The sequence below is a fragment of the Chroicocephalus ridibundus genome, chromosome 9 (assembly GCF_963924245.1).
Source record: "Chroicocephalus ridibundus chromosome 9, bChrRid1.1, whole genome shotgun sequence".
NCBI lineage: Eukaryota > Metazoa > Chordata > Aves > Charadriiformes > Laridae > Chroicocephalus > Chroicocephalus ridibundus.
The window spans coordinates 5498118-5525837 of NC_086292.1; the positions used below are offsets into that span (position 1 = coordinate 5498118).

Sequence of the window (27720 nt, forward strand, 5' to 3'; positions counted from 1 at the left end):
GGAGCAGTGACTGGGTCGCTCATCACCGCACACACACTGTCATGGTGCTGGGAGGCCATATCTCCTGGAGCAATAAGAGATTTTCCTTAAATCTATATATATAATAATCCTTAAATATATATATATATTTCTTTAAATATATATATTTTTTTATATATATATTTCCTTAAATATATATATATATATATTTATGTGTGTTCCCCTCTGGGGACTCACTGCCAGCGACCTCTCTGGCCTCTGCTCCGTCTGCTGGACCACCGGTGGGATGGCTGGCCCCGAGATTTGGCCGTATCTCAGATGCAGGGTGTTTGAGGGGGCTGGGAGCTGCATTTGGGGGATGGAGGGAACACTGGGAAACCTGCCCACGCCCCGCCAGCACTCTGTGGGGTGGCATCAGCTCGGGATGTGTGGCGGGAGAGCCACCGGATCCGGCCATCCTCCAGGAGAGTCATGTCCCTGTCTGGCGACGGCAGCTTTTCCCTTCCTACCAGCTTTTGTGGTGAAAAGCTCCCCCTCTTGGCTGCGACTCCGGAGCCATCCAGTGCTCTGATGGTGCTTTGCTCCTGCCAGTGTACAGCACCAGGAGTGTCCGCAGATAGTCAGGTACAAACACGCCAGACACGCAAATCTTCCGCTGAAGTGCCAAGTGCTAGGCAGGAGCCGAGCTCCTGGGTCCTTCAGTGGGACCTGAGCGCTCTTCGACATCGTCCCCCCTCCCTCCTGCAGCACCGGGTAACTGCTAGGCACAGATAAGGGTATGCCACGCTCCCTTCTGCCTTGCTCTGATAGCGATCTTATAAATAACATTTCCTGAGGGATTTGGTTAGTTGGATGATATTTTTTTTTTTTTTATGTAAGAAAGAGATGATAAAGCTGAACTGAGTTGATCCGGACCAGCCCTCCTGAGGAATACCCCTTATATTACACCGTAGGGAACTGGTGCGTAGCACACCCTGCTTTTCTGAAACAAGTTTGTGGGGTCAGTCTCGTAGGATCATTTAAAACAAAGGGCAGGACTGATTTTCATTTGGTTGTCTTCTGACCAAGTTACTTGACGTCTTTGTCACTTCCCCCACCCCCTTCTAAATTGCACTAAAAAAAAGTAGAGAGGAGAAACAAATTTCTGACTTTATTTGGCTGGAGAATATCCTCGTGAGGGAGGGAAGCTTTAAATGTTTCTCATGATGGATCGCTATGGAGGGAGCTGGTACAATGCCATCTTCGCTCAGGCCACCAGAGTATTGGTGAGGTTTTTTTGCTCCCCTGCTGTTGTGTTTACAAAGCTGTGTAACTCCTCCGGCTTTAGGAAATCCACTGTTGAGACTGTGGGATGGTGTGGCTCCCACTGCTCAATTGACGCACATGGAAAGCTTTTAATATCGAGTTTAAAGGCGATTTAGCTTCTCACTTGTACAGGCAATAGATGCATAAGCCAAGAATTCCCTTGTTGGTGGCTGGGGAGCGGTGAGGAGGGAAGAGGGAATTTCTGCTTGCAGGGGCGCTGGTGTTCCTGTGACTAGGGGGGGATTTTAAAAAAGCAGCTACTGGCTAGCTTTAACCTCACTCCTGTGAAAGCAATGTCAAAAATACTACCCTTAAAGCTCACGTGTTTTTTCATCTGTTTGTGTAGAGACTGCCCTCAGACTAGAGTAGTATCGCTGAGGGGTGGAGGGAAGATAAGTATTTCTTCTACATACATCCTTGCTTGCAGACAAGATATGTGGTTTTGTCTATGCGTAGAGACAGGAGGATATCTGGGGTTTTTCTGTCTCCATAAATCAAAGGCCGTGCCTCAGAGGTTAGCTAGTTCAGGCAGGGTTGGGCACACGAACACGGTCTCTGACCAAGGCTCAGCAAAGAGCTATTGCTTGTTCATTGGGCACGATCCCACCTGTGGAGCAAGGGGTAGACCAAGAAAACGACTGTGGGACCCGTCGTACTGCCAGCACTGCCCACCAGAGCCTGGGGCAGCGCTGGGAAGATGCTCTGGGACGGCGCTGAGAGGCAAGTGGGGAGATGAGCACTTGGTGGAACTCTTCCAGCTGGGGAGAGCATAAAGGACCGGGTTCAGTCCCAACGATGGCTTGTTATCTGCAGTCAACATGCAAAAACCATCGGGGTTTTTTTTGGAAATGGGCAGCACCTATATCAATCTCGGTAGAAACAAGATGCTGGGTTGCAGCCAGGCAAGCCAGAATCAGATAGCTGGAATTAGATGAGTACACGCAGTTCGTTTTCTTTGTGCTCCAGTCAGTCCTTGCGCTGACGAGCAGTTCGGTACAGATGGAAAACATGCGCAGAAAGGGCAATCCCTCCCCATGCCAGGCTGAGCAGCGCCACGGGTTTTCCGTGTTCTTTTCGAGTCATAGCTCACACGCATATGCAGGAAAGAAATGTTTTACCTGAGTGAGAAATGACGCAAAGAGGAATATTTTGGCACGCTAACCTCCCCAGATTTGGTGTGAGCATTTAGGCAGTTTTCCATCTGTCTGAGGCTGGTGAAATTAATTGGGCAGGGGTAGGCAAATGCAGTTCGGAATTGAGAGCAATAGGGGCAGTGCTGGGAGAAGCACGGGGCTATCGGGCTGTTCCAAAACAGTCGCCTGTGTCCAATACGAACCTTTGTGAGAAAGCTTCTGACAAAGTCTTACGATTTTTCTTCCTTCTCCAGGGAAACTACCCTTTCCACTTCCCATTCAGACAATGGGCTGCCAAGTGGGGTGTTCAGCAGCCCAGGCTCCACTTTCATCCTGGACGAGCGAGTACAGCTAACCGTGGGCCTGCAGACCCAGGAAAGACATTTGATCTTGTTCAGTGATGTGCTGGTCATCGCCAAGTCCAAGTAAGAAGAATTCACACTCGCTCCTTCTCCCCAGAATGTGTTGCTGGATCCGGGCTCTGAGCTGCTTGTGGAGCAGCCATCAAAACAGCTCCACTTTACAAATGTGGATCTAAAATGTGTCATCTCCCCCTTCCACCTCCAGAAATTCTTCTTGGTATTAAAGTTTGACTTCATTTTCCTAAAGAAAAAGGTGGTCTAATTGGTTTTGCCCTTTCCCTTATGTGGCTTCTTGAAGAAATAGCAAGAGGGCAAAGGGCAGTAAGGACAGAAAACAGACTCCTGGTCTGGCTACTTCTGCCACACATAAATGAAGAGTTTAGGTGACTTCAGTTATTAGCTTAGACAGTAATTAGCCTAAATCGCCATCTACCTGCATGTGGCTCTAGTGAATCCCGTTGCCCTAAGCCGCAGCTGTCTCACTGCAGCCACCAACCCCAAAATCCACTCGCAAAACTTTCTTGTAGTGCTTCCACGTGCCCAGATGTTTGGTTCTGGGGGGCTTGTTGCTGTCACCGTACCTCCATGACTGGAAGGTGGAACGACCAGACTGTGGGGGTCTAGATGTTAGGATCTGGCCTAAGAAATATGTAATTTGAATTGCAGATCCTCCTCCAGCCTGAAGCTGAAAAAGCAGGTACATCTGAGTGAAGTGTGGACTGGCACCTGTCTCAGCGAAGTGACAGAGAAAAAGATGGGTCCTGAGAATTCGTTTGTCATCGGCTGGCCTACTACCAACTATGTTGTCACCTTCAGGTATCTCATTAGACACCAGACCTCCCTCTGCAGCCTGACGGCTGCCCAAGTCTCCCGTGTGTCAAGCGAAAAAATGGCTGAGGCTGTAGGGCCCTGAACTCTACTACAGCCCTTCTCCCCATGGACTAGAGGACTTCCACTCACATTAGGCAGTGCGGTAAAAACTTAGATGTTGGGAGACAGTCATCTTAGAAAGATATCTGCAGGTTGGTCCCTGAGAGCCTTTTAGAGGACCAAGCCTCGCAAGTGTTGTTGTAGCAAGGGCTAACCCTGCTGCAGAGCATCCTGGAACATCACAACCCAATCTGCCGTAGCAAACCAGTTTGTGCCATCATATAACCTACCAGCATTTTGTTTCAGCACCTGCATGCAGCCATTTCTGTAGATTAGACCTAGTTTGAGAACTTTTAGTTACGAAGGGCAGGTTAGTTACGTCAGTGAAAAATGCCAGATGGCCTTGTGCCGGGATTCAATCCTTTATCCACCCCTAGCGTGGCATGGACGGCTCCTGGGCAAACCTTCCTCCTGCAGTTGTCTGCCACGGTGTCCCAAGCCCACAGCAATGGACTACGAAAATGGAAAGGTTCTTCAAGATGGGTCTGCACAAGCAGCACGGTCCAGAGCTTGCTCAGCCCTTGCTAACCCCAAAAATAGAAACACAGGGGAGCATGGAGCAGGCAAGAGAGTGGCCCATTCGTGTCCAAACGCCATCTCAAAGGCTGTCCCAATGTTGTGCCTGAGCTAGTAAGGCTCACCAAAAAGCAGGTGAGGTTTTTATTACCTGGAGCTCAGTCTGGCCTGGCTGAATTGAATCTAGAGCTGGGATATCCACAGGGAACCCAGGTCACTGCTGTCTCAGGCATCTCTGCTTCATACTCTCTTTTGCAAAGCAGAGAGGTCAGCAGTCTTCAAAGGTCACTCTGTCCTCAGGGCTTCTGTGGGCACAGCTAGGAAGGGCTGATCTGGCCTGATGCTTTTCCTTCTGTGGGGCAGCTTTTCTAGTGGAAAAAGAAATGGGAACCATACCATGGCTTCATAGATGCTGTCTCCTCATTTCCAAGGGCCAGGGGGGTCTCTCCCGGGTGATGCGTTCCTGATTCGGATTCACGCTCTGACTTGCAAGCTGACGATTGTGTCTTAGTCCAAACTCAACAGCAGTTCCATTTCCCCTACGTCACTGAGACCTGGGTAACCCATGTTGGCAGCAGAAGCTTCTAGGAACAGCAGACATTGGGAAGGAAATAATAGGAGAAAGAAAATAGCAATTAAAGGTCACCGCAAAAATAACAAGGGTCCACAAGATGAGTTAACTCCAACAGCACAGAAAGATATTTGTCCCTTATCTGAACGCTCGCCAGCCTGGGCAGGAAATGTAGTCCAGTTTGTTGCTGGGATTTTTTTGTTGTTATTATTTTTGTTATTTGTTAAAATAGGACAGAAGCAGGAAAGGACTGTGCTTTTGTTCCAGGGCTTTGCAGGAAGGAACTTTGACTTACAGCTATATATAAATGAAACTGGGTAGAGTTTCCAAAGGCTGTTACCCACTCAGCACTTGTTTGATGATCTGCCTCCCTTTTTATCTTCAGCTCAGCTGACGTGAAGGAGCGATGGCTGTCAGCATTACTGTGGTAAGTCACCCTCCTTTTCTCCTCCTGGGCGGTTCCTCTGCAGTCCTCAGAGAAATTTGCCGTGCTGGGTGCCAAATTGCCCTCTGATTTTCAGCACATCAAGTGTCTAGCTACGGTTTGAAAAACCCACCTTTGAAACCTGAATGTAGAAGCTCCTTGGTGAAAGCAAAATCGGCGTTAACAGTCCAGAAAAGACGAAATCCACTAGAAGTTAACGTTGTTTTAGCACCTTTTTTCCTTTGAAGCTGGAGGCTGGCTTTGCTAATCGCTGTGAAAATGTCACAAGTGTTATTGATTCTTCAGCTGTTTGTTGATTCGAACAAAAGTTTGTATTTCTTGGCATCTAGAGGCTACAGTTGTTTCTTTTTTGTGTTATGTCGTTATACGGTGTTTGCACTAACATCCAGGCAGAAGTGTTTATATGGATACAGAGAGGGGAAGAAGTCTCTTGGTTTGTGGAGGACAGTAACGATCCCAAGGATGCTGGGAGGTGTTATGCCAGACACATCTATCTGCATTAAAGCACGTGTGGGGTTTTGCTAGTCCGGGGCCTCAAGAAAGATAAAGAAGCCAGGAAGAGCATGTGACCACACTATGAACGTTGCATGTCATTGTCACTATCGTAATTAATCTGTGTTTATTATAGTGTCAAGGAGCAGGTCCCTTGGACCTCTTGGATCCAAATCTTAGGGTCCTTCTCAAGTTTGGTTGGGAAATTATATTCCTTCCCATTTTCTTTGACTTTCAGGCATATCAATGAGGTAAAACAGAATGAATATGTGAAGAACCTAACCCTTCAGATCTTTGTGCTGGATGCTGACAACTGTTCTTCAGTAAGTAAAGCTAAGAACCTGCTCATCAGACCAAGGCTACATGGAGGTCTGTGGGGTAGGGGGGAAGGCAGGGCTGTGGGGCTGATGCTACTGCTATCCCTGTTCAAAATTCAGGTCCCACCTGAAAAGGTTTTAGAGTGTGTACATCCAGGCAGCCGCATCCTTCCCACTGAAAGCCCACTCAGAGGGTTTTGGTTTGGGAAATCAGGAGGTAGCCAGACCCTTACCAAAAAGCAGTTAATTCTTAAGATTATTCTTGACCTCTGGCTTCTCTTTTCCTTCTGCTTCACTTCGTAATTGGTGATGGTTTGTAGTTGTGTGCCCAGTCATTCCTATTTTCAGTGCAAGAAGGCGTTGAGGTGTTGAGGGTGTTGATCATGAATGAGTCACTGCTGTGTTCTCCTGAATTAATTTACTGGAATGTGCCCCCGTCTCTTCATATTAATAGCATACATTTCTAGGCTTCATGCCAGGCTTGGTGGGTCACATTTACCTCCTGGGGACTCTTCCCTCTGAGAGCAACCCCAGACACTCATGGTTTATTAGCGTTGCAGTGACATCCTTTGGAGTGACAGTGGCACTACTATCAGTCAAATACTGATGTGATCAAATACAGCATCTGAACACCACCCAGTTCTTGTGATTTCTGCTGGATTAAACCTTTGAATGGTATAATAAACCCGTGATAGAGAAGTAGCACAGAATAGTTTTCACAATATATAGCCATCACCCTGAACAATGATTCCAGTGTAGTTCAAATTAGTACAACTCTTCTAACCGTGAACATTTAGTAAAGACAGTCAACAGACAGATAAGCGACGTTTTCCCCAGATTTTCAAGCTACAAGAAACTGCAACCAGACTTCACACCCTCTTATTAGCTTCCTATATTTTCTTTGTTTTCCTTTCTAGACTACCACGGTCAATGTATCCAATGTGGAAACTGCGGAGAGTGTGATGAAGAAGACCCTTCTACAGCTTGGACTTCCTGTAAGGGGCAGTTGCGTACTCTGCCAGATGTTAGCTAAGGAAGTAGGCAATGTCTGGTTTCAGGACAGTGCAGATGTGGAGAAGTCTAGATTTGCTGTAACTAACCAGTAAGGCATTAAATACTCTCTGGACTACAAGATGAAGCAACCTGTTTGCGTGGGTGCCAAGTATTAGAAGCACAGACATGCTTACATGCCCACATTAGATTCAAACCTTGTATAATAAAGTCCTTTGGATTTCAGAGAACTCCAGTGCTTCCAGTGCAGCATTAGGATTGAGACAAGCTTGTCAAAGGATTATTAATATAGCCATGAAATATGAACAAATCAGTGATGTTATCAGATGACCCTTGCCCATTGCAGTGGTCCAGCCTTTCCCATTAGAGTGTTTAACAAGTAGCTTTGACAGCGTTCCAGTAGTTTAATACCAAGGAAGGCTGTGGAACTTACTGCTAAAATAGGCCAGGAAACCATCATGCAGGTTCACAGACTGCTGGCTCTCAGTCTTTTCTTCTCCTGAGCCTTTCCCCTTCCACTCCATATCAGCCAGACTGATCCAGAGCACCGTCCCTCCCAGCCACGCGGCTGTCCTGGAGGCAGCCGTGCACGTCTGGCTCCTCGGCCTGTTCAGCCATTTGTTGCTGTCTGTTGCCTTCGGAGTGGAGTGCAACCCCGTGGACCCTCACCCTGGCCCCCTTCACCGAATATTTTTCTCTTCTCTGTTCTTCAACCACCAGGACAAGACAAGCGAACACCACCTCTGGGTGATCTCAGGAAAAGACGACCCTGCTTACCCTCTCATTGGTAAGAGCTCTCCCATTTTCACAGAATCATAGAATCATAGAATGGTTTGTGTTGGAAGCGACCTTAAAGATCATCCAGCTCCAAACTCCGTGCCCTGGGCAGGGACACCTCCCACCAGACCAGGTTGCTCCAAGCCTCATCCAGCCTGGCCTTGAACACCTCCAGGGATGGGGCAGCCACAGCTTCTCTGGGCAACCTGGGCCAGGGGCTCACCACCCTCACAGCAAAGAATTTCTTCCTGAGATCTAATCTAAATCTCCCCTCTTCCAGTTTAAAACCATTCCCCCTTGTCTATTGCTACGGTCCCTCATAAAGAGTCCCTCCCCATCTCTCCTATAGGCCCCTTTAGGTACTGAAAGGCTGCTCTAAGATGTCCCCAGAGCCTTTTCTTCTTCATGTTGTCGTAGTAAGAATATATTCTGGAGCTCTTTAGACTGCATGTGTTTATTTGTGAGTGTTTTTTGGTGTTTTCAAAAAAAATTTATTGATGTTTTCCAAGTCATCATGGTACCTGCTTACTTTTTGTATTCATCCAATACATACTGGACTGTCACAGTAAGGTAACTCCTACCCAGAGCGATGCTTACAGTATTTTATTAGTGCCGTGGGGGCCCATAAGCCTATTAATAAGGGCTTAAACGCAGTTAATAGTGCTTTGTTGCCTCATGTTCTGGAGAGCTGCTAATGAAGAGTGTCTGGCCAGGTTTAACTGGATGAACTTACTTGTAAAGCAATGATCATATATATATGCATAGATGTGCCCTGGCCTCTTGAGTCCACTGGTGGAGGTTTTGCGCAGTGTTGCATAGAAGCCCAGCTGCAGTGGGAGCCACTGGATGTGGCTGCTTCCTCCTGCCCAGGTTTGGAGCTGTTTTCACATAGCTCTGCATCTTTGCTTGCTCTTTACACAACTCTTTGCTCAACAGGGCACGAGCATCCTTTCAGCATCGCAGTGAGCTGTCTCCGGGACTCTGCTGACCAGCAACAAGGAACCAACAATAACACCCTCCTGGCGGATGGGACAGAGGCTTCCTTCCTTGATCAGCTCCCAAAGGAAAAACAGTGTCAGTTTGTCCTGAAACCCAGGCTCCAAGCTCCAATGCAGCTGAGGAGAGGTAGGGGCTGCAGGAGCGTGTTACAACCAGGCAGAGACTTCGCTGCTTTCTGTGCCAGTGCCAAACTCTTCCTAGCATCATACACGTATCCCAGAGTCGGTGTCATACCTGAGTGTGTGCAAAGAGGAAGAGATTGCAGAGGGGCTGAATTTGTCTGTGCAAATGTTCAGAATTAGCTTTCAGTCCTTGATTAGCTTTCAGGTGCCAGCCATTCTTAGGTTGCACAGACAGCAAGGTTCCCAGCAGAACAGCGATTAGTGAGTAAGAGTTTTGCTGATGGTTGAGAGATGAACGAGTGGTTTCACTGCTGTATATTATCTGTATATTATCTAAGAGTGCAGTTGTTAAACACACAATGGTAGAAAGTCCTTGCTTTGCTGGGAACTCTGTCTCCACTGCAGATCACTCACTGGCCGGTAGGAGGGACAGACAGGTGTGTGATGAAGGTCTGTGTTTTTCTTTCAGAGTCACTGCAGAAACACACCAAGAGGAAGAAGTCCTTGATAGACTGGGCCCTGCGCCGCAGCACCAGCACCCCCACGGGCAGCCCTCCTTCGCAGTCACCGACCACCCCACGCAAGCTCTTCGGCCTGTCTCTGTCCTCTGTCTGTCCTGACGGGATCCTTCCCAAGCCAATCATGGTAAGGAGCAGCCTGGACTGTTCATCCTGACATAAACTTGATGCGCTTAGCCCATAATTTAAAGCCACTTGTGGTATTTATGAGGATTGGATGGGGAAGATGACCATCATTTGCTTGTGATTCAGATCTAGCTCAGTAATAAGGGTGAGAGCATCCCTCTCCTGTGTAACCCATATCACTTCAAGCACACATGTCCATCCTGTTTCAGTGGGTGTCTCCAGCCAGGTCATCACAAGCTGACAAGGGGCAATGTCAGTGAATTATGCCATGCTAGATTATTCCTAGATCTCATTCACTGGGATCACACTTGCCACAGGATAAACATACCCACGTGAACTGTACCTGCAACTTAGCTGACAGGCTTTTATCCCTGCTGAAATCATGATAAATCTCTTTTATGTCTGTCCTCTTCCTGGTACTACCTAGTTCTTGGCCATTATGTTATAATATGTGAGGTATAATATACACCAACAAGAGGGTAAAATGTTAGGCTCTTAATAGAACTGGGCTTTTTCTTAGGATATGCTGCTCCTGCTGTACCACGAAGGTCCCTCTACCAGGGGCATTTTCAGACGTTCTGCCAATGCCAAGATTTGCAAGGAGTTGAAAGAGAAGCTGAACTCTGGAGATGATGTCCAGGTGGATGGAGAGTCAGTCTTTGTGGCTGCAGCTGTCATCACGGTACGTTTGGCCAAGTATGTCATCTCTGTGGGGTAATGGTGCCTTCCTTCTTCAAGGAAGCAACATGAGTCTTTGTGGGTAGGGAAGATTTTAGAGGGGAACAGAAAGCATTTTCCATCAAGGCACTTTCTCACCTGATAGCGTGGTCCATCTATGCGCACAAAGGTATCTGCCTGACCCAGTGGTGCTCGTTTTCACATGCCGACATGTGCAGTGGCCCTCAGACCAGTGTTTCATTTTGCACCTCCCTCTACAAAACGGCCTCCAGCAGGCAATAGAGCAATGTCTGCCTCCGGGATAACCATGGTATCTACACAGTGCCAGATAACATGCCAGAGTCTGGACTCAGCAATTCAGATGCTGCACTGACAGAGGCATGAAGCCCTTCGGTGGCGGCAGCACAGAAGCTCTTTGTCCTTCCTGGACACAGAGAAGACATTGCAGGGAGATACGGGAGGACTCGTGCCATTTAAATGCAACTGCTCTGCATCCTCCCCAGCAGAGAGGCCATGCTCAAAGGAGCTGGCCTGTACTACCTAAACCCTAAGCCTTCACCCTCGAATCAGCCAGCAAGCAAGAGGGAAAACAGCTGCCAAATCCAAGCAGAGGGTTTGTGCTGGGTGAGGGATGAAGCTTGCAATAAGACCCAAGTTTTAGTAACCAAAAAAATTGCACTGGCAATTAAATCTGGTCAGAACAATTCCGTCACCTAAAGTATCAGAATACACCCCTGTCTCTTGCTTTTGTTGGCCTAATACAAAAAGCTGTTGATCGGGAGGGTATCATAGAATCATAGAATGGGTTGTGTTGGAAGGGACCTTTAAAGGCCATCTAGTGCAACCCCCTGCAGGGAGCAGGGACATCTTCAACTAGAGCAGGTTGCTCAGAGCCTCATCCAGCCTGGCCTTGAATGTCTCCAGGGATGGGGCCTCCACCCCCTCTCTGGGCAACCTGGGCCAGTGTCTCACCACCCTCAGTGTAAAGAACTTCTTCCTGATGTCTGATCTAAACCTGCCCTGCTCTAGTTTAAAGCCATTGCCCCTCGTCCTGTCGCTACATGCCCTTGCAAACAGCCCCTCCTCATCTCTCCTGGAGCCCCCTTCAGTACTAAGGCACTTTCCAACACAAGGCATATATTAAGTTGTTAAATGGTCCCCTGTGGAAAAAAAACAGTGTTTCTCATAGCTGAGAAATGTTTCAAACACAGCCTTAGGGATGAGTCCTTTGCCTGCTGCAGCAGAGATCAGTCCTGTTCTGGAGAAGGGACAGGGCACGAGGGCTGGCTGGTCACCCCCTGCCACCAGCAGCCGCCACACAGTTCTGCGGCGCTGCAAGGGAAGAGCCCCGAGGAGGACAGCTTAGTGGAAGCGGGGAGGGGAGAAGAAATGTATTTGTGGCATGTCTTGTTTTATCTTGTGCTTAATATGAATAAACAATGACTATATGCATGGTGAAACCAAAACAAGGAATTCAAAACTGACCAGACTGCTCTGCATATATATATTTAATTCAGGATTTTCTCCGAAATATACCTGACAGTGTTCTATCCTCAGACATGCACGGACTGTGGATGGAAGCTGTGGACACGGAAAATAGGGCACATAAGATTGAAGCTATCAAAAGGTTTGTAAAAGCCTTTGTAAAAGCTTCTTTTGGTGGGAGAAGGGGAAACATACGGCCCTAAGCACAGACTTCATCTTCTGGGAGACTCCTGGCAATGCTCCAGGCCACAGCAGAGCTATTGCCGATTGCCACTGCCACTGGTCAGAACATTTTCCTTTCAATGGTCTTCTATGCGCATTGTTAACGTTTCTGACCCCAAAAAAATGTCATTGGAAAATTCTTTTCTGATGACCAGTTGAAATTACCAGAACCAGCAAACTGAAAAAGCACAGTAATTCAGCCACCAGTACGTGGAATGTTAGTGGAATTGGGTCCTTAACAATGGGAACTGTTTTCTTATGTGCACAATATGAAGCTGATCATCATAGTGGCAGTTAGAAGAAATCGCCCTGCCCAGATGGTGACTGGGACCTTGCAAATGGCTTTACTGCCTTGAAACTGCTGCCCTGAGCAAGAACAGTCCCTCAGCGTCCCGTGGGATGTGCAGTGTATCAAACCTCTTCTTGTCAATGGCCCAGCTCGGTTGTTGAACCGTACCATTTGGCCTGGGCCTCCTTCCTCCGTTGTCTCTATAGCATGGGACACAGGCAATGGCACTGGCGCGTGTGCTGCTGGCCTGGAGCTGTGCGCGTCTCCTTTGGGCGATCGTTGTTTTGTTAAGGCATCAGGGACTTCTACCCACGAGTCCTGGATGTTAAGTCCCTTGGTCGCTCCAGCTCTGTGACCAGAGTGGGTAGGCAACATGGGTGTAAAGTTGTGGCTCTCACAGAAGTTGGTGGAGGGGGTTGACTTACTTTATTATCAAATGTGAATGTCTCGAACTGGTTGCAAAAGGGCAGAAGGGGGCAAAAGTTTTGGGAAGCAACTTCTGATATTTGAAGAGCAGATTTTTGTGAACAGCACTGTTTTCCTTTGTTCCCGCTCTCTGAATAGTCTTGTCAACCAGCTTCCAGAGGCCAACCTCATCTTACTCAGACACCTCTTTGGAGTCCTCCATCATATTGAGCAGAATTCCGGAGTGAATCAGATGAATGCCTTTAACCTGGCTCTTTGCATAGCACCCAATATGCTGTGGCTACCAAGTCCCACTGGGCCTGAAGAGGAGAGCAGGTCTACAAAGAAGGTAATCTTTCGTGGCTTTGGGCTCGTGCTTGTCTTCCCCTTTTATGGCTTTTTATGGGCAATGTATTTTATAGACTAAAGGAAGGCCTGGGATCAGTGACAGTGCTGGCTGAGCGGCATCCGAGCTCCATCCTTGCCCCTGTGCAGCTGTGCCCATGCTGGTCAGGGAATTTAGCCATTCGGTTTATCCAGGGTGGAAAGGGAAGCTGTGGTTACTTGACCAGATGAACTTCCTACGTATGGTCAGGCAAGCACAAGAAAGATGGAACAGCTGAAGTTAGACACTGCCACTTCAGCTGGGTCTAAAGCCGCCTTGGAATCATAGAATGTGTTGGGTTGAAGGGACCTTTAAAGGCCATCTAGTGCAACCCCCCTGCAGGGAGCAGGGACATCTTCAACTAGACCAGGTTGCTCAGAGCCTCATCCAGCCTGGCCTTGAATGTCTCCAGGGATGGGGCCTCCACCCCCTCTCTGGGCAACCTGGGCCAGTGTCTCACCACCCTCAGTGTAAAGAACTTCTTCCTAATGTCTGATCTAAACCTGCCCTGCTCTAGTTTAAGGCCATTGCCCCTCGTCCTGTCGCTACATGCCCTTGCAAACAGCCCCTCCCCAGCTTTCATGTAGGCCCCCTTCAGGGACTGGACGGCCACTATTAGGTCTCCCAGTTTGCAGAGACAAAGTAAGCAATGAGAGCGCATCAGAGGGGAGGAATGCTTGCTTGTGGCTTATGAGGTGCTATCTATAGTAAGGAAAGTTGTAGAATGTGCTGTACCCGGCTCACTGTACCACTTCATGTAGCTCATATTCTTGCCCCAGGTGTAGTTCATACAGTTGCATTGCCACGTTCTTAACAGCTCCTTGAGCAAAAGGTTCTGTGGACAATTAAATCTTTGTCAAGGGGAAAGGAACACTCTGGGACTGATCTGATTTGCTTTATATAGCTGGCTATATTTTCATGAAAGTGACTCTGTAAATTTGTGTCTTTGCCAGGTGGCCTTGTTAGTGCAGTTCCTGATTGAAAACTCAGGAGAGATTTTTGGAGGTGACATTGCTTCCTTGTTTCAAAGACCAGACAAAAAGAAGTCCAAAAACTCAGAGGAATCGCTGGGTAAGTTGGTGGTACTGTACCTTCCAGACATGTTTAAAATCTTTTAATAGATAAACTCCTCATGCGAAAAGAGTTTGCTTTCCCTTCGTGTGTCTCTTCCAAGGAAAAGCATTGGAAAAGAGTTGGTTTTGGTTTTCCCTTTGCCTGTCAGCCATAGGCAGGAAGAGAGGGCAAAGCAGAGGGCCGAGGTGCATCACTTTGAATGTGTCCCTGAGGATAGCTGTCTGTCTTTGTGGCTGCTGTTCAACCTGTTCCAGCCACGACAAGAATTTAGTGTAGCCTTAGCAATGCCATTTCCCGGCAGTCTTTTCTCCAGAATAGTTCTGTAAAGCTAAACCAAATGGTTGAACGGAAAGAGATCGAGTTGTCTTTGTTAACTGTGCTACGAATACCGGGAAAGCTCAGGTCATCGAGCCAGAATTTTTTATGTTGTTCCCAGTCCTGCTCTGCTCCCGTGAAAATAATGGATCATCTTTGCTTTGCGATGGACTTGATAATATTTCCCTGCCTTGATTGTAAGGTATTGTGTGGGGTTAGGAGACATAGGCAACAAATTAATTTGTGTTCTCTGCCGCAGACATAGGCTTGGCTCAGCATGATGATTCCTCTGATGAGCTGGAATTTTCTGCCTGTGACCCAGAAGGACCAAAGCACCACCTGGTTTCTGAAGCAGATGCCATTTTCGAACCATCCAGCGGCTTGCTACTCGATGAGGACCAGGAAGACTGGGACTTGTTCAGTGAGATCACAGCCTGCTACCAAAGCAAAGTCCGGAAGAACGCCAGTGCAGACAGCTACGACCTCCTGGAAGAGGAGGGCTCCTTCTGCTCCATCGGCTCAATACGCTCGCTCAGCCCGGCCAGGGACCGGTGCTCGTCAGAGCCCAGCGTCTGCCTCAGCTCCCAGCTCCCTGCTCAGAGCCACGAGCCGGTGGCCCGCCAGTCCAGCTGCGATGCCACCATCATGCGCAGCCATACAGACTACATCCACAGGCTCAAGCAGCTGCAGGTGGAGAGCCAGAAGCTGATTGATGAAGGCCTAAGCCCTGGGGGTAATAAGGCCAGGCAGACCTTGTGGCAGTCACCTCAGACCAGCTCCAGGGTGAAGAAGCTCAGCCTTCAGAAATCCAGCCTGTCCAACAGGTCCAGCTTCTCCAGCCTGTCCTCTACCACCACCTCCCCGTCAGCCTCCTCGCTCAGCTCCTTAGACAGTGCTTTCTCCTACTGCTCAGAGTCATCAGCCATTAGCCCCACAGACGTCTCATCCCTGCCATTCATGTTCGGCACGTCTGCCAGGCTTCACGCCGTGTCCCCCAAGATCGCCAAGAGGTCCCCAAAAGAGTGGCACAAGTCCTTCACGTCTCCTGTGCCTTTACATCCGTGTGACCTGGACAGTTTCCATGAGTATGAACCCAAGGCTGCAGAGAGCAGTCACTGCTTTGGAGAGAGGAAAAGTTTCCCATCTGTCGGCGGAGCTGCCGTGGGAAGCCCACTAACTGACATTGACTGGGAAGAAGAGGAGAGACAGCTGAGTTGTGTAGGGGACCCTGGCCCAGGGCTCAGGAGCCAGGATTATACCAAAGAGTTCCAACAAACCCCTGAGCTCCCAGCCGCCAGCCAGGGAGACCACAGGGAGAAGTCCCCGCAGATCAGCCACCAGCAGCACAGGGAGAAGACAGTGAAGAACATAGAAATCAAAAGCCCTGATGCCTCCCCTCCAAGCCAGGAAAGCCTGAAGCGCACCAAGATAACTTTTTATGTGGCCCCAAATAAAGAAAGCTCAGTGGAAGAGGAAGAGGAGAAATCCATGGCAAACACCAGCAGCAGCGACTCGCCCAGCAGCTGCAGCAGCGAGCAGAGCCTGTCCAAGAGCTTGCAGACTGTGAGAGTCCATATCCCCCAGACAGTTTTCTATGGGCAGAATACCCCCCTTGTCCTGCAGTCCATCTCCAGGCGCTACCACCACGAACCAATGATCCCGTCCCCGCAGGCAGAGCACAAAGAGAGCCCCCAAAGTGCCTCCACTCCCGAGGAGCTGGAGAGCAAGCCCGTGGAAATGGCGCAGGCGCCAACCCAGAGCAAGGGCTTCAACACGTTCAGCCACACCATCCGTATCATCCTCCCCGCCTCCATTCGAAACACCGTCAGGGAGTATTTCAAGCACGATGAAACCAAGACCTGTCCCACGGCTGAGGCGGAAGCGGTGGAGAACGAACTCCTTCGGAGCAGGGTGGAATGGCTCCGGAGCCAGCCAGTGGCAGAGGTGGCCACAGAGGAGCGTGAAACAGTGGCATTTGCAGAAGAGACGTTTGTTTAGGGAGATGGTTGTGGAAGAACTGAGTATTTTTTTGTGTATGTGCAGCAGAAAATATTCTGTAAGATATGATCAGGGTGTGAAGAATCCAGCAGGCTGCACGGGGCAATAAGTGTAAAGTGACACTAATGTATATGTAATGTTGGGGTCTAACATTCATTTTGGCTGGGGAGGAGGGGGGGGGGAGGGGGGGAGGTGTTCTTTTTTTTTCTTTACACCCTTTTTCTACTTCACTGGCTGGGTGTCTAGTGGGCGGAATGCCACCAGACTCTCCTTGTCTGTGAATTAGGCGACCTGCACAGGGTCTGACTCCATTTCTTTTTAAAGCAGAAAAGGAGAAACTCTGCTTTGTTTTCTCCAGTCGGCTGCTGATGTGTGTGGGTGACCGGAGAACTGGGACAGCTAATGCTCCATCGGAATTAGTTAAAAATCTTTACGCTTGCACAAAATCCTCCACTACTCACTGTTCATCGCCCCCATTCATCCAAAGGAAGGCCCTTCACCTCCATCCCGGAAATCACTGCCGCTTCTCTCTGCTCACCTTTTGTTCCCCGGGGGGGCTAGCTCACAGGCTGTGTTCGTTACGGCCTGAGGCTGGGATGCAGAAACATCAAATGGAGCCCAAAGCCCAGCTTTCACCGACAGACAGCATATGTAACATTTTTAACCCCAAGATTGCTTTTTTTTGCCAATTAATTGTGCGTTGATTCGCTCTTCTCCTGTCTCCCCCAGAGCTAGCATTTGACAGAGCCACGGTTACTACAAAGGATTTTAGCACCGTCGCTTTGGCAGGGCTATGGACATTTGTCTTCTTCGGCGTCCTCTGGGAGGAGCTGGTCCCTTTAGTCCTAGTAAAAGGTGACATTATATTGTTGTAAACGATGGTGACATTTCAGAAGGCTCTTTTTCCAGATGCAGTGTGGGTGAGGCAACTAATCAAATTCCTAGTCACGCTGAGAGGGACTTCAGCAGGATTTGGCTTTAGCATGAGGTCAAGGAGTTGTGGAAGTTGTCGAGAATGTTGTCGAGTGGATGCTGAAACAAAGCCCCGTCTGGCCAGAAAGTTGTCAGACAGTCCATAAGCTGAGACTGTCCAGGCTTCAACAGCAGCGGTGCTGCCACAGAGCAGCAGCGAGTTCCCACTCAGCACAGTACGTGTCCCCGTGTGCTCCCGCAGAGTTAAGTCCGGAGAAGTGCCAGGGATGCGCTGAGCAGCACTAAAGAAATGCTGCCAGTGGACTTCTGGAGCATCCCCGTGATTCCAACTCAAGGCAATGCTCAGAAGCGCCAGGGCCATAATGGGACTTGCTTAGAGCGTTGTGATGCTGCCAGCTGAGCTCCAAAAAGACGCTGAGAGCACCACATCAGTTTGACAGGCAGTGGGAAAACGATGGGAAGAGTCTCAAAGGTTAAAAGGTTCAGGATGGTTCATTTGAAAGTTATGTGAGAGTTTTCTAAGGTGGTTTCTCTCAGAGAGACAATCCTTTTACTCAATTACCAGTGAAGGACAAGAGAAATACATGAATCCTAACGACTGACAGGTAGTTCTTGTGGAGTAAGTGCCCCCTGCAAGTGGCTGAGTGTCTGCAAATAGCCGTACCTGCCCTTGTGTGACACCTGCCATGGTTCCGTCTTTGCACAGAGAGGGAAGCCACCTCTGTCAAATGACCTAGTAGGTATCGGATGCCTCCACTTATCTGCCAGGTGCCTGTGATGGTCAGTGCCAGGGAGCTGGCCCAGCCCTCCAAATTCACGCCATCGAGTACCGGGGCAGGGGAGAGAGGGAGAAGCCCAGAGCCCATGTTCCAAGGTGTATAGAGTTTGATTTGTTCTATGCAGGGTGTCTAACCCTCAGATGTGGCACTCTTGTGTCCCAGATCACCTTAGTGGCCCTTGTATGATGAAAGGTGTATATAATCGTGATACAACCCACCCCCCCCCGCCATCATTTCCCTCACACGTGAACACTTTTTTTTTTTTTTTTTTTTTTTTCCCCCCCCCCAGAGCTACGGTTGTAACTATTTCAATAAAAGACACACGAGTTTGTCATTGTGGTGGGGTGAGCGCCTTTTGTTCCCTCGCTCTTACTCCCCTCTTTCCTGCGCTTGGGGGCGGGCAGCGTCTGCAGGACACCGAGCCCTGCGGTGAAACACACCTTCTTCCCACCCCAGATCTACGAGGCTGGCCGTGCCGACGAGGAGCCTTCTTCCAGCGAGTCAGCTCAGGCATTACTCTTCTTTGTGTCTTTTTCAGGAAGGTGAAACAGCACTAACTATTACGAGGAAACTCCGTCTGTCTGCACTTGGAAGAGAGATTGTTCCGTATTCTAAACATGCCAATGGATTGGAAACCGGCTCGGTGGCTGGGCTGGTCTCTGTTCAAACAAAGGGGACCCGGACCAAACGCGGAGTGAGAGCTCACAATTTGCATCGCCTAAAAGAATTACGAGCAAGTTAGAAAAAGATGAGCTTATAGAAACACTGGGAGAGGCGAGGCAAAACACACATTTTCATCTTCTCACCTTAGGCTGCCTCATATGGGTGCATTGCCCTGGCACGTTGCTCTAACCCAGCTCCCCGTTAATAATTTTTCTTCACTTAAAACAAAACGAAGTCCTCCAAAATGTATCAGAAAAGGTAGCACAAACCACCGGTCCACCACAGGGACACACTTTTCCTCACCCTTCGCGCAAGCTCACGTTCAGTCAAACCCAACTCCCCCCCACCCCACTTCATTGCCTCAATATCCCTCGTTTCCACCAGTCCCTCCCAAACGCCTCAGTGGGTGAAGAGGTGGCACAGGAGGTCAGGGTACACGTGTAACAGTTTCTTTCTGTCACTCCTGGCTTCTTACTCATTTGCTTCCAGCACTCCTGGTTTCTTAATTGCTACCTCTGCTCGAGTGTTGATCCTCCAGGGCCTGCAAGTCCCCCAGGGGCGTCCCTGCCCTGGCGTGGGTCATCTGTGGGCTACAGGCCCTTCGGAGGTATGCCTCCCCTGGGCCAGAGCACCTCCTTCCATGACCATTCATTGAGCTGGGTCACCAACACTGTCTCCTTCCACCTGCCTCCTCCACTCCCCATCTCCTTTTGTGCATGTTCCTTGTGTCTCCTACCCCTAATGGCTGTCCCTCCTTCTTCAACATACTTGAGCAGAAGTGCCACATGCTCCTCTGGCTGGACTTTTTGTGTGCAAAGGGGTTTTTATGCTGGTTTCAGAAGCAGCTGGAAGGGGCTGTGACAGGCAGAGAGCAGCTCCTGGCCTCCCACAAGGGCAGTCTCTCCCCCAACCAAAACTCTGCAATTTATGCCAAATAAAACTGAGAATGCTCTAAGATAAACATTTTTTTTAAGTGTATACATCTTTTAGGGGCTTGATACCTTGCCTAAGAACAGTAACTTGTTGGTTTAAATTGGTTGCTAAACATAGCCTGGGTTTCAACTAAATCCATAGGAAAGGTTTCTGTGCAGAATTCTGTTTGGAAAACTCGGTTACAGATCATGGGTTCTTCATGACATTTAGATGGCAAATATGACACACTCACTCAAACACGAGGGGAAAATCCAGTCAAATAAACTGGGGCAACGGGATATTATACTTAAATTTCCATCAAACTCATTCCATCCCAGCCAAGCTCGTGTTACCAGAAAAGTGCAAATCATAGGCCTAAAAGCCTGATTTAATGATTTTATTTGACGTATGCGGCAGTACAGCAATGGGAAAATTTCATATTTGGAGAAACTAGCAGAACATGGCCTATAACAATCCAGTGACTTGTAATGTCTCAAACTCAGAGAAGGCGGTTCCCTCTTAAAGGAAACGTCAGCGTTATATGGTTATCAGTACGTTCCGGATAACCAAACTCAGCCGGGACCACCAAGCCAACCAGCACACCAGCTGTATTTGGAACAGCTCTCTCTTCCTAAGCTTCCCAAATCGGGAAAAATCTGCTCTACAGCTAAAGAGCCAAGCCTTGCAAAATTCCCAGCAGTTACTTAGAATAGCAGAATTCCTTGAATTTCAAAGGAGAGGGTGAGTCACATACAGCACAGATGTTTAATGTCACCCGCCCAGGGAAATGGGAGGCCACACGCTTTAGTCCAGTTGCGTTCAGCAGAGCGCTTAAGCACTTAACTTAAAACATGTACCAAAGGCCCTAGCATTAAGCTTTGTTTAAATAAAAGATTTGCCAAACAGGCATTTATACTGAATCAGGCCTCTATGGGCCACTGCAAGCCAGCCACACAAAGCAATGGTGTTACCCTAAAGCAAAGTGCCCTGCCACACCTCGAACGAGGATGTGAGTCGTGCAGGAGTCGTTTCCAGTTACTGTTTGCTTTGCTTTCCAACCTCCAGCTGCCTCCTGATGTCCGAGACATCCATGGGGACCCGCACCGTCAGACCATCCATCGACTTCTTAACGCACACCTGGCAGCCGAGGCGAGATCTGAGAAGAAAACATTAAGTGAGGCTCATCTGTTCCCGCAGGAAAGGGAGAAATTCCCCACCCACGCTGGGATGTCGGGGCCAGGCTGGGTTTTCACTGAAGTTCTTGTTAAAGGTCTCCTGTGCCCCAAGAGAAAGCAGCTCTAGCGGCACAACCGTAACACCGAGTAAGTCCTGACCCCTTGGAGAGGGGTACCGGGTGCTGGGAATCGGTCTCAGAGGTCTGAGACTCTTACTGGGATGAGCAGGGAGGCTTACGTCTCAGTGAGGCCGTACGCCAAGTCCAGCATGTCCAGCTCTTCATCTGAGACGGCATCCAGCTTTTGGAAGGTGTCCTTCTCAAAGATGAGGTGGCAGGTGGAGCAGGCTAATGTCCCTTCACACGCACCTGGTGGACAAACGAGGGAGTGACAGCAAATCAGGAAAAAAAAAAAAAAATAGTGGTGGGAGAGATCATCTTCAGGAACAGTGTGAGAAAAGGTCCTTTAACAGGTCTGGAGCATGTCAAAAGAGATGCCAGAAAACACAACAGACGGATGCAGATTTCAGCCTGCCTTTTCTCTGGAAGGATCACAACCAGTTTTCGAATCGGTACGCCAACTCCAACCAGCCAAACGCATTGCCACAGGCTGCTGGAATCCCAGCGGCGACGGTGTGGAGGTCCCACTGCCATCTCAGTGCGGGAAGCCAGCCCGGCGCGCAGCTGTTGGGGAAGAGAAGCTTGCTTCGTGGCCCCACCAGAACACAGCGGCATGCGTACGGTCGGCGCTATTCCCAGCCACCCAATGGTCACAGCACAGACACATAAACCCTAAGAGCACACGCCCTTGTGCAACACCTACCAAATCCATCAATGGCCAAATTTTGGTTGACTACCACTTCCAGCAAACTCTCCCCTTCTTTGGCTGTGGCCGTAAGTCGCTCTCCATCCCGATTTATAAAATGCACCGTCACCTTGTCTGCAGAGCTGTAGGACAAGTTGGAAAAAAAACAAATAAAAAAAAAAAATAAATCAGAGGAGCCCACCGTCCCCTGCACACCCACTGTCGAGGGCTTTTGGCTGAGCACTAGAGACGTTGCACTTGGAGGGAAACGCGCATATGAACACTTTCCGGAAGGATTACACCACGCCTGTCAGAAAAGATTCAGATTATCCATTCTCAGTGACTCAGGCAAATCTGAGTCGACCCAAAACTTTTCCCACTTTATCAAATGTCCCTCGGAATAAGTGTTTAGCCGCGCATGAACAAGTCCTTGGGCTGGCTGGCGGAGGGAGCGTTTGCAGGCAGGAAAAGTATTTGCAAGCCTGGGATGTTAATCCTGGCCGGAGTGATGTAGTAACAAGAAAAACGCGCAGGATCAGATACTAATCACGCAGTAAGGGCTGTTGTCATTCACGTTTTGTTTCCCCTTCCTTTCCCAAGGGGATTACTTGATGACTGTTGCTTTTCTGCTGCGTGTCCTTTCATGAAGTGCCCACTCCTTCCCTGAACTCGATCACAAGGAGCTTTGTTACGATGAGACACGCTCAGCCCCAGCTTACAGAGCAACCACCCTGAGTAACCACCTCTGTGCTGATGGGATCCTTGCTCAGGGGAAATTGCTCGTTGTTTTGATAGCCTGCAAGATTTAATCTGGTAGAGAGTTCAGAACCAGACTATCAGCATCTCTTAGTGCTGACTTGCGCAAACCACCTCTACGAATAAGAGGGAAACAGCATCCACTTCATCTCCTCCAGACCAGGCTCTCCCCACCAGCGTGGAGAAGGCTGCCACCCTGAACGGCAGCGGCAGGGGTATCTCACCAAGACAGTCCATTCTGAGACCATCTATTGTATCTGCCGAGGGAAGCACGTGAGCAAACAGGGGCTTTTCTTAGTGCGCATACCCAAAAAGGTCACTTGGAAGCAGGAGGTCAGGGTTGCCCAAAGGTCCCACCTCCTGTGCTGAAACAGGGCAGCACCATGGAGGCCGTGGGTGTTTTGCCCAATACCTCTCAGGGTGGCACTGCCCAAGTGCCCATCATCTTCAAGCCTGGGACATTCTCCAGTGGCAGAAGCTGCGTCCGCCCTCTATTCTTCTGTCAGGCCAACAACACGCACCGCTCTCTCAGATCTCTGGAAAGATCCGTCTCTGTCTCTCACAGCTCCGATAAACTCCCAAACACCGGCAGTGTCGGCGCTGCCCCGTGGCCTTGCTGCTGTCATTTCTGGCACAGGAAGAAAGAACCCCAGCCTTGAAGACAGAGTGAATTTCACAGCGAGCACTGGCCACGCTCACCCTCTCCTGATTTTTATTTTTCACTTACACAAGGCTGAGCGAAGCATCACCCAGCTTCTTCCAATAAAAGTGCTGTTTGCTATAAAGCTTGGTAATTCTTCTCCCGGCAGCCCTGGGGGCCGGTGAAACAAACAGCGAGTGCGGCTCAGAACTCCGAATTTATAGTATTGCTTCCTGATTTCTTGCGGTGTATTTGCAATATACACCGACTACAAACTGTCACAGCCCCAGAGTCACGGGTCACAGCAGACCCACCAGCCGAGGAAGCGCCGAAGCGCCTACACTCCTCTGTGCCAGGCATCCTCTTGGAAAGTCACAGAGACTGGGAGGAGGAATTGGTTAAATGGGAATTGCCTCTGGGATAGCAACACCAGCAGCTGAAAGGACTTACTGCCTGCTCACCCCTCTCTGCTCTGGGGCAGACGAAAACGAAGCACCTGGAGATCTCTGCTGGTTTCCTTTTAACATCAAGCACAGAAATACATAAGGATCAAGTTTAAACAATTTCCGTTGCTCTTTCTTAACTCACAAGAGGCAGAGTAGAGGGGATATACCCAGATGAATAGGAGACGGGAAAGAACTCCTGTAAAAATGTAATGGGAAAGGGGGAAGAAATGTTCTCCTCGTTCAAGTTTGCAGGTCTTGTTCATTCCGCTTCACGTTAGTCACAATCACCATCTATGTCTAACGCCATTTACCCGCTGACAAATCACTGCGGTACATCTCTAGGTGATTACGGATGCTGTTTCTTAAAATGTCATCACATGGACTTCGGCAGCAAGACTTCAGGGGCAGAAAGTTCCAAACAATTCTCTCTTTGGAAAGCCAATCCCCACATTACGCCAAAATTTGGAAATGGAGAAAAGAGATGAAACAATAATTTTTGCCTTCCCTGCTCTTATGTTCAGCTGCCGCCTGGTTCAGCCAGCCGGAGCAGAACACCGGGGCCACTGTACCTTCGTCTGAGGAGATCGGCTTCCTGTTTTTCAGCAAGCTTCGGCAGAAAACAATGCCTGGGCCATTAGTCTACAAGAGGGTCCCCTGGTTATGGAAACAGCTGTGAAGTCAGCGCCCAGCCCGCGCCGCGGAGGGGAGAGCTTCCCCCGTGCCGAATGGAAGGATCACGTTGCAGTCACGCACGGCCAAGCAGGACCACCCTAACTCCCTAAGCAAACAGCCAAAGAACATCTTTAAGACATTTCGGTCTCCTTCACAGAGACGCCTGCAAACGTTATTTTTTTTTTTTAAATAACCAATTTAAAGCCTAGTTCCCAAATGTCAAAAGAAAACAAAACAACCCTCTCTGCGTTTTGATGGCTTGGACCCATTTATTCCATTTGTATGGCAAATAGGCAGGTTTCCTCGCAATGTTAGTTTTACAGTCATGGGTGAAATAATTTGTTACGCAACAGAAACATTAAAGTCACAGGACTTAATGCTGCAACTCAATGCATTCTGCAACAGGATAACGCGAGCTGCCCGCCTGCAAGCAGAGAGCGCTGGATCCAGCAACCCCCAAAGCTGTATACGTGTTTATAGACAGAAAACTTCATTCCCATTGCCTTTGAGGCACCTAGAGCTTCAGCCGACGGCGGTCCCAGGATAATCCTTGCACCGGGCTCCCGCAAATGCTAGGGGAATTTGTTCCCTGTGGTTCCTCCTGGAAAAAAAATCCCTGCTTTGACTGTTGCCGGCAGTTAAACGAGCCCAGAGACGGGGGGGTTGCAGCCAGGGACAGCACAGCGGGTATCCAGTTAGAGATAAGGAGTTACAGGTGCCATTGCCACAGACCCCTCACCACTTTGGACAAGCCAAAGCAGGGGTGATGGGAGCAGGGATGATGCCCAGGGCCCCAAGACCACGACACAGAAACCGCCTGTAAGCAGCTTCTCTCTCTTCGCTGGCTGTAGGAGAAATTTAAGCTGTTTGTTGTTAGTCTAAGTGCCCCTGTTAGGGACAAAACCCCCTCCCGATTAGTCCCTGTTTCCACCGTTCAGTTCAGTCACCTACGGCAGACCCACTCGCACACTGGTCTAGTTGTCTTCATATCCCCCGAATCCATCCCAGGCCGGAGTCTGCTCTGGAGACCACCGGCTTTGGGTGCCCAAGGCTTCAGGAGAGCTTGGAAAGAAAACCCATAGCTTTTATTTTCTATTTACTTCTGAATTTGTTTATCAGCGCTTTTGAAACCATGAAAAAGTTCCTTTCATGTTTCATTAAGAAAATAATTTTGAACCAGGATTTTAAAAAACAACTCGAAAGTGCTTAGACTCCATTTTGCTTCATTTAGGCTGAACTATTTTCCGATGGCGTTACTGTCACAGGACACACGGTCAGAGCTTTGCAAAGATCTTCTCAGGGTGTGACAAACGCAGCACTCCAAGTTCAACACACGCCAACTGATTATTCCCTTTTAAAAACAAAAAAAAACCCAAAAAACTCAAACTTTGTGACACAGGTAACTGAGTGAAGGGGCTCTCAAGAAGGTTCTTCTTCTCCCTGCCAGTGTTTTTCCCTAAAAGATACTTTCCAAGGCCATACAAAACAGCAAGATGCCTATAAGTATTGCCAGAGATAATTTCATGAGCAACAAAGCAATTAGAAAGAAAAATCCATTGATAACGAATCTTCATAAATCCCATTAAGCAGGGTTATCAGTATAACTTTTCCCTAAGGTCAGATAGAAAAATGGTTTGTTGTATTTTCTGTGATGTTGGTTGGGTCTTTTTCTCAATGTCTAGCAGATTACGACCTGACCCAGATCGTGCCGGTCGACAAATCTACAAATTCCCTTTGTTTTTCTCAGAGAAATGCAATCTCCTCCTGAATTATCCCCGAGGAACAGAGGGAAGACCGGCAGGGAGCCTGCTGTAGTTCCTGCTGCAGAAACACGGGCGAGTGCTCTGCGCCAGGCAGGCTCCCGTCAGCCCCGTCCTTTCGCCACACGGGGACAGGCTGCTCCTGCCTCTTCAGGATTTCCTTCTCGAAGAACTTCCAGCCTTCCTGGACTCCTTTGCCCTTCAGGATTGCCTCCCAAGGGACTCTGTCAACCAGGCTCCTAAACAGGCCAAAGTCTGCCCTGTCAGGGCAGGGACCGGGAGTCCTCCACCCTGGCAGGGACCGAGTGCCTTTAGAGGCTTTTCCGAACGCAAGCTTCCGACCAAGCTCCACCGCAGAGTTCAGCTCCCAGACTCGGCCACCACGACAAACTGTGCATCCTGTCCCGAGCAGGCAGCCTCGGCAAAGCCCAGCACAAGTCACTGGCCTCAGGAGCCTGGCAGGACACCCGTGCTGCGGGCTCGTACAGCCCCTCGCACCTACAGCCACCACCTGGGCGGGCGAGATGGCTCCTCCGCCTCCCTGCCCAGAAAAGGAGGAGGCCAGCAAGGCATGAGAGCTTGCAGCGTGGCTTCTCATAACCTAAAGAGAACATTTTGCTCCCTGGAGCTGCAGACACCATCAGTTCCATTCCCTTCCCTGCCTTTACGGCAGCAGGGACAAGAAACCCAAGAGAATTTGCAATTCCCAGAGCCAGCAGTCATCCCAGCTTCCCCACAGCAGGAATACAGCAGGCTCACGGCCCAGCTGTCCAACACACCTTGGCCACCATCCCCATTCCTCTGGGGAATGCCCTAGCGGTCAATGGACTCTTGTGCACATCGTCATCTTCATGCCCTGGCTCCAGGCCACCATCTGTGGGCTCCACAGCTCCAGAAGCGGGGAGCAGCACCCCTCACATGGGCTCCCTGCACCACCTTCCTCCTGTCAGCATCTGCTCAGCCTACGCTTCCCTCCTCCACCACCTCCTGTTGCGCACTGGCCTCTCCCTTCTCCCTTCCGTGGGGCAAGGCAGGGGTAAGGCACGTCCCTCCTGAAAATGCCCTTCCGGACACACCGAGGTAGGGTTCAGCGTTTTACTCACCTCGATTCCCCAGCGGCATCTTGGAGCTTGTGCGTGGAGCTGAAGCGTCTTTCTGACCCCGCTTGGCTGGTGTGTGATGCTGCTCGGTCACCCCACGGAGAGAAATAAAGCGAATTTTGCTCCCATTCAGTCCACTTAGCAAGGGTCGCAGAGCCCCGAGATGCCTTGAGCTATCATGCTCCGTAGGGTCCTGCTCCGCCTGCGTCTCCTGGGCTGTTGCCTGCTGCAAGGCCAGCTAGATTAAGAGTTATAAGTACAGCAGGGGGGCGTGGGGGGTGGGGAAGAAGAGGGGAAAAAAAGAAAAAACTAGGACAGCCTCCCTGGGGGTGGAGGGAGGGGAAGGAGGAGGGAAGGATGGACAGAGGAGGGATCGTGCTGGGATCTTGCTGCCGTCCATGCTGGACTGGGTGAAGCACGATAACACGAGCATCACCTCCACGGACCAGTGCCCGAGCAATGCCCACCTTGTTTTGCCTTAGAGACTTCCCTTTAGGAACCAGGTCTAAATCCAGTTTCAGGAGGAATGTTCACCGCAATTCCTAATCACACAAGGGGTTGCAAGCCGAGGGCTGGAAAAGCGCTGACGGCTGCTGCCTCAGGAAGAGGGGGGCACGCCAGGTCTT

The 27720-nt window shown here is 49.5% G+C and overlaps 2 protein-coding genes across 2 annotated transcripts in view; one reads left to right on the plus strand and one right to left on the minus strand.

The window, feature by feature from the left end:
• The window catches only part of LOC134520980 (rho GTPase-activating protein 20-like), a 38971-nt gene extending 20500 nt beyond the window's left edge, over nucleotides 1-18471 (plus strand). The window contains exons 3-15 of the mRNA XM_063346949.1: nucleotides 2672-2842; nucleotides 3446-3595; nucleotides 5182-5223; nucleotides 5972-6056; nucleotides 6968-7045; nucleotides 7782-7848; nucleotides 8775-8963; nucleotides 9429-9604; nucleotides 10124-10285; nucleotides 11799-11908; nucleotides 12842-13031; nucleotides 14021-14138; nucleotides 14716-18471. Coding sequence (XP_063203019.1) covers nucleotides 2672-2842; nucleotides 3446-3595; nucleotides 5182-5223; nucleotides 5972-6056; nucleotides 6968-7045; nucleotides 7782-7848; nucleotides 8775-8963; nucleotides 9429-9604; nucleotides 10124-10285; nucleotides 11799-11908; nucleotides 12842-13031; nucleotides 14021-14138; nucleotides 14716-16454 — 3277 coding nt within the window. The 3' untranslated portion in view covers nucleotides 16455-18471. The remainder of the gene's footprint in view (nucleotides 1-2671; nucleotides 2843-3445; nucleotides 3596-5181; nucleotides 5224-5971; nucleotides 6057-6967; nucleotides 7046-7781; nucleotides 7849-8774; nucleotides 8964-9428; nucleotides 9605-10123; nucleotides 10286-11798; nucleotides 11909-12841; nucleotides 13032-14020; nucleotides 14139-14715) is intronic.
• Nucleotides 18472-20682: 2211 nt separating this feature from the next.
• On the minus strand, nucleotides 20683-27274 carry LOC134520859 (adrenodoxin-like). Its single transcript, XM_063346728.1, is given in 6 exon segments — nucleotides 20683-20897; nucleotides 21155-21284; nucleotides 21739-21863; nucleotides 27098-27152; nucleotides 27155-27250; nucleotides 27253-27274. Coding segments are annotated over 6 exon segments (549 nt in total). The 3' UTR covers nucleotides 20683-20776.
• Between the last annotated feature and the right edge of the window lie 446 nt (nucleotides 27275-27720).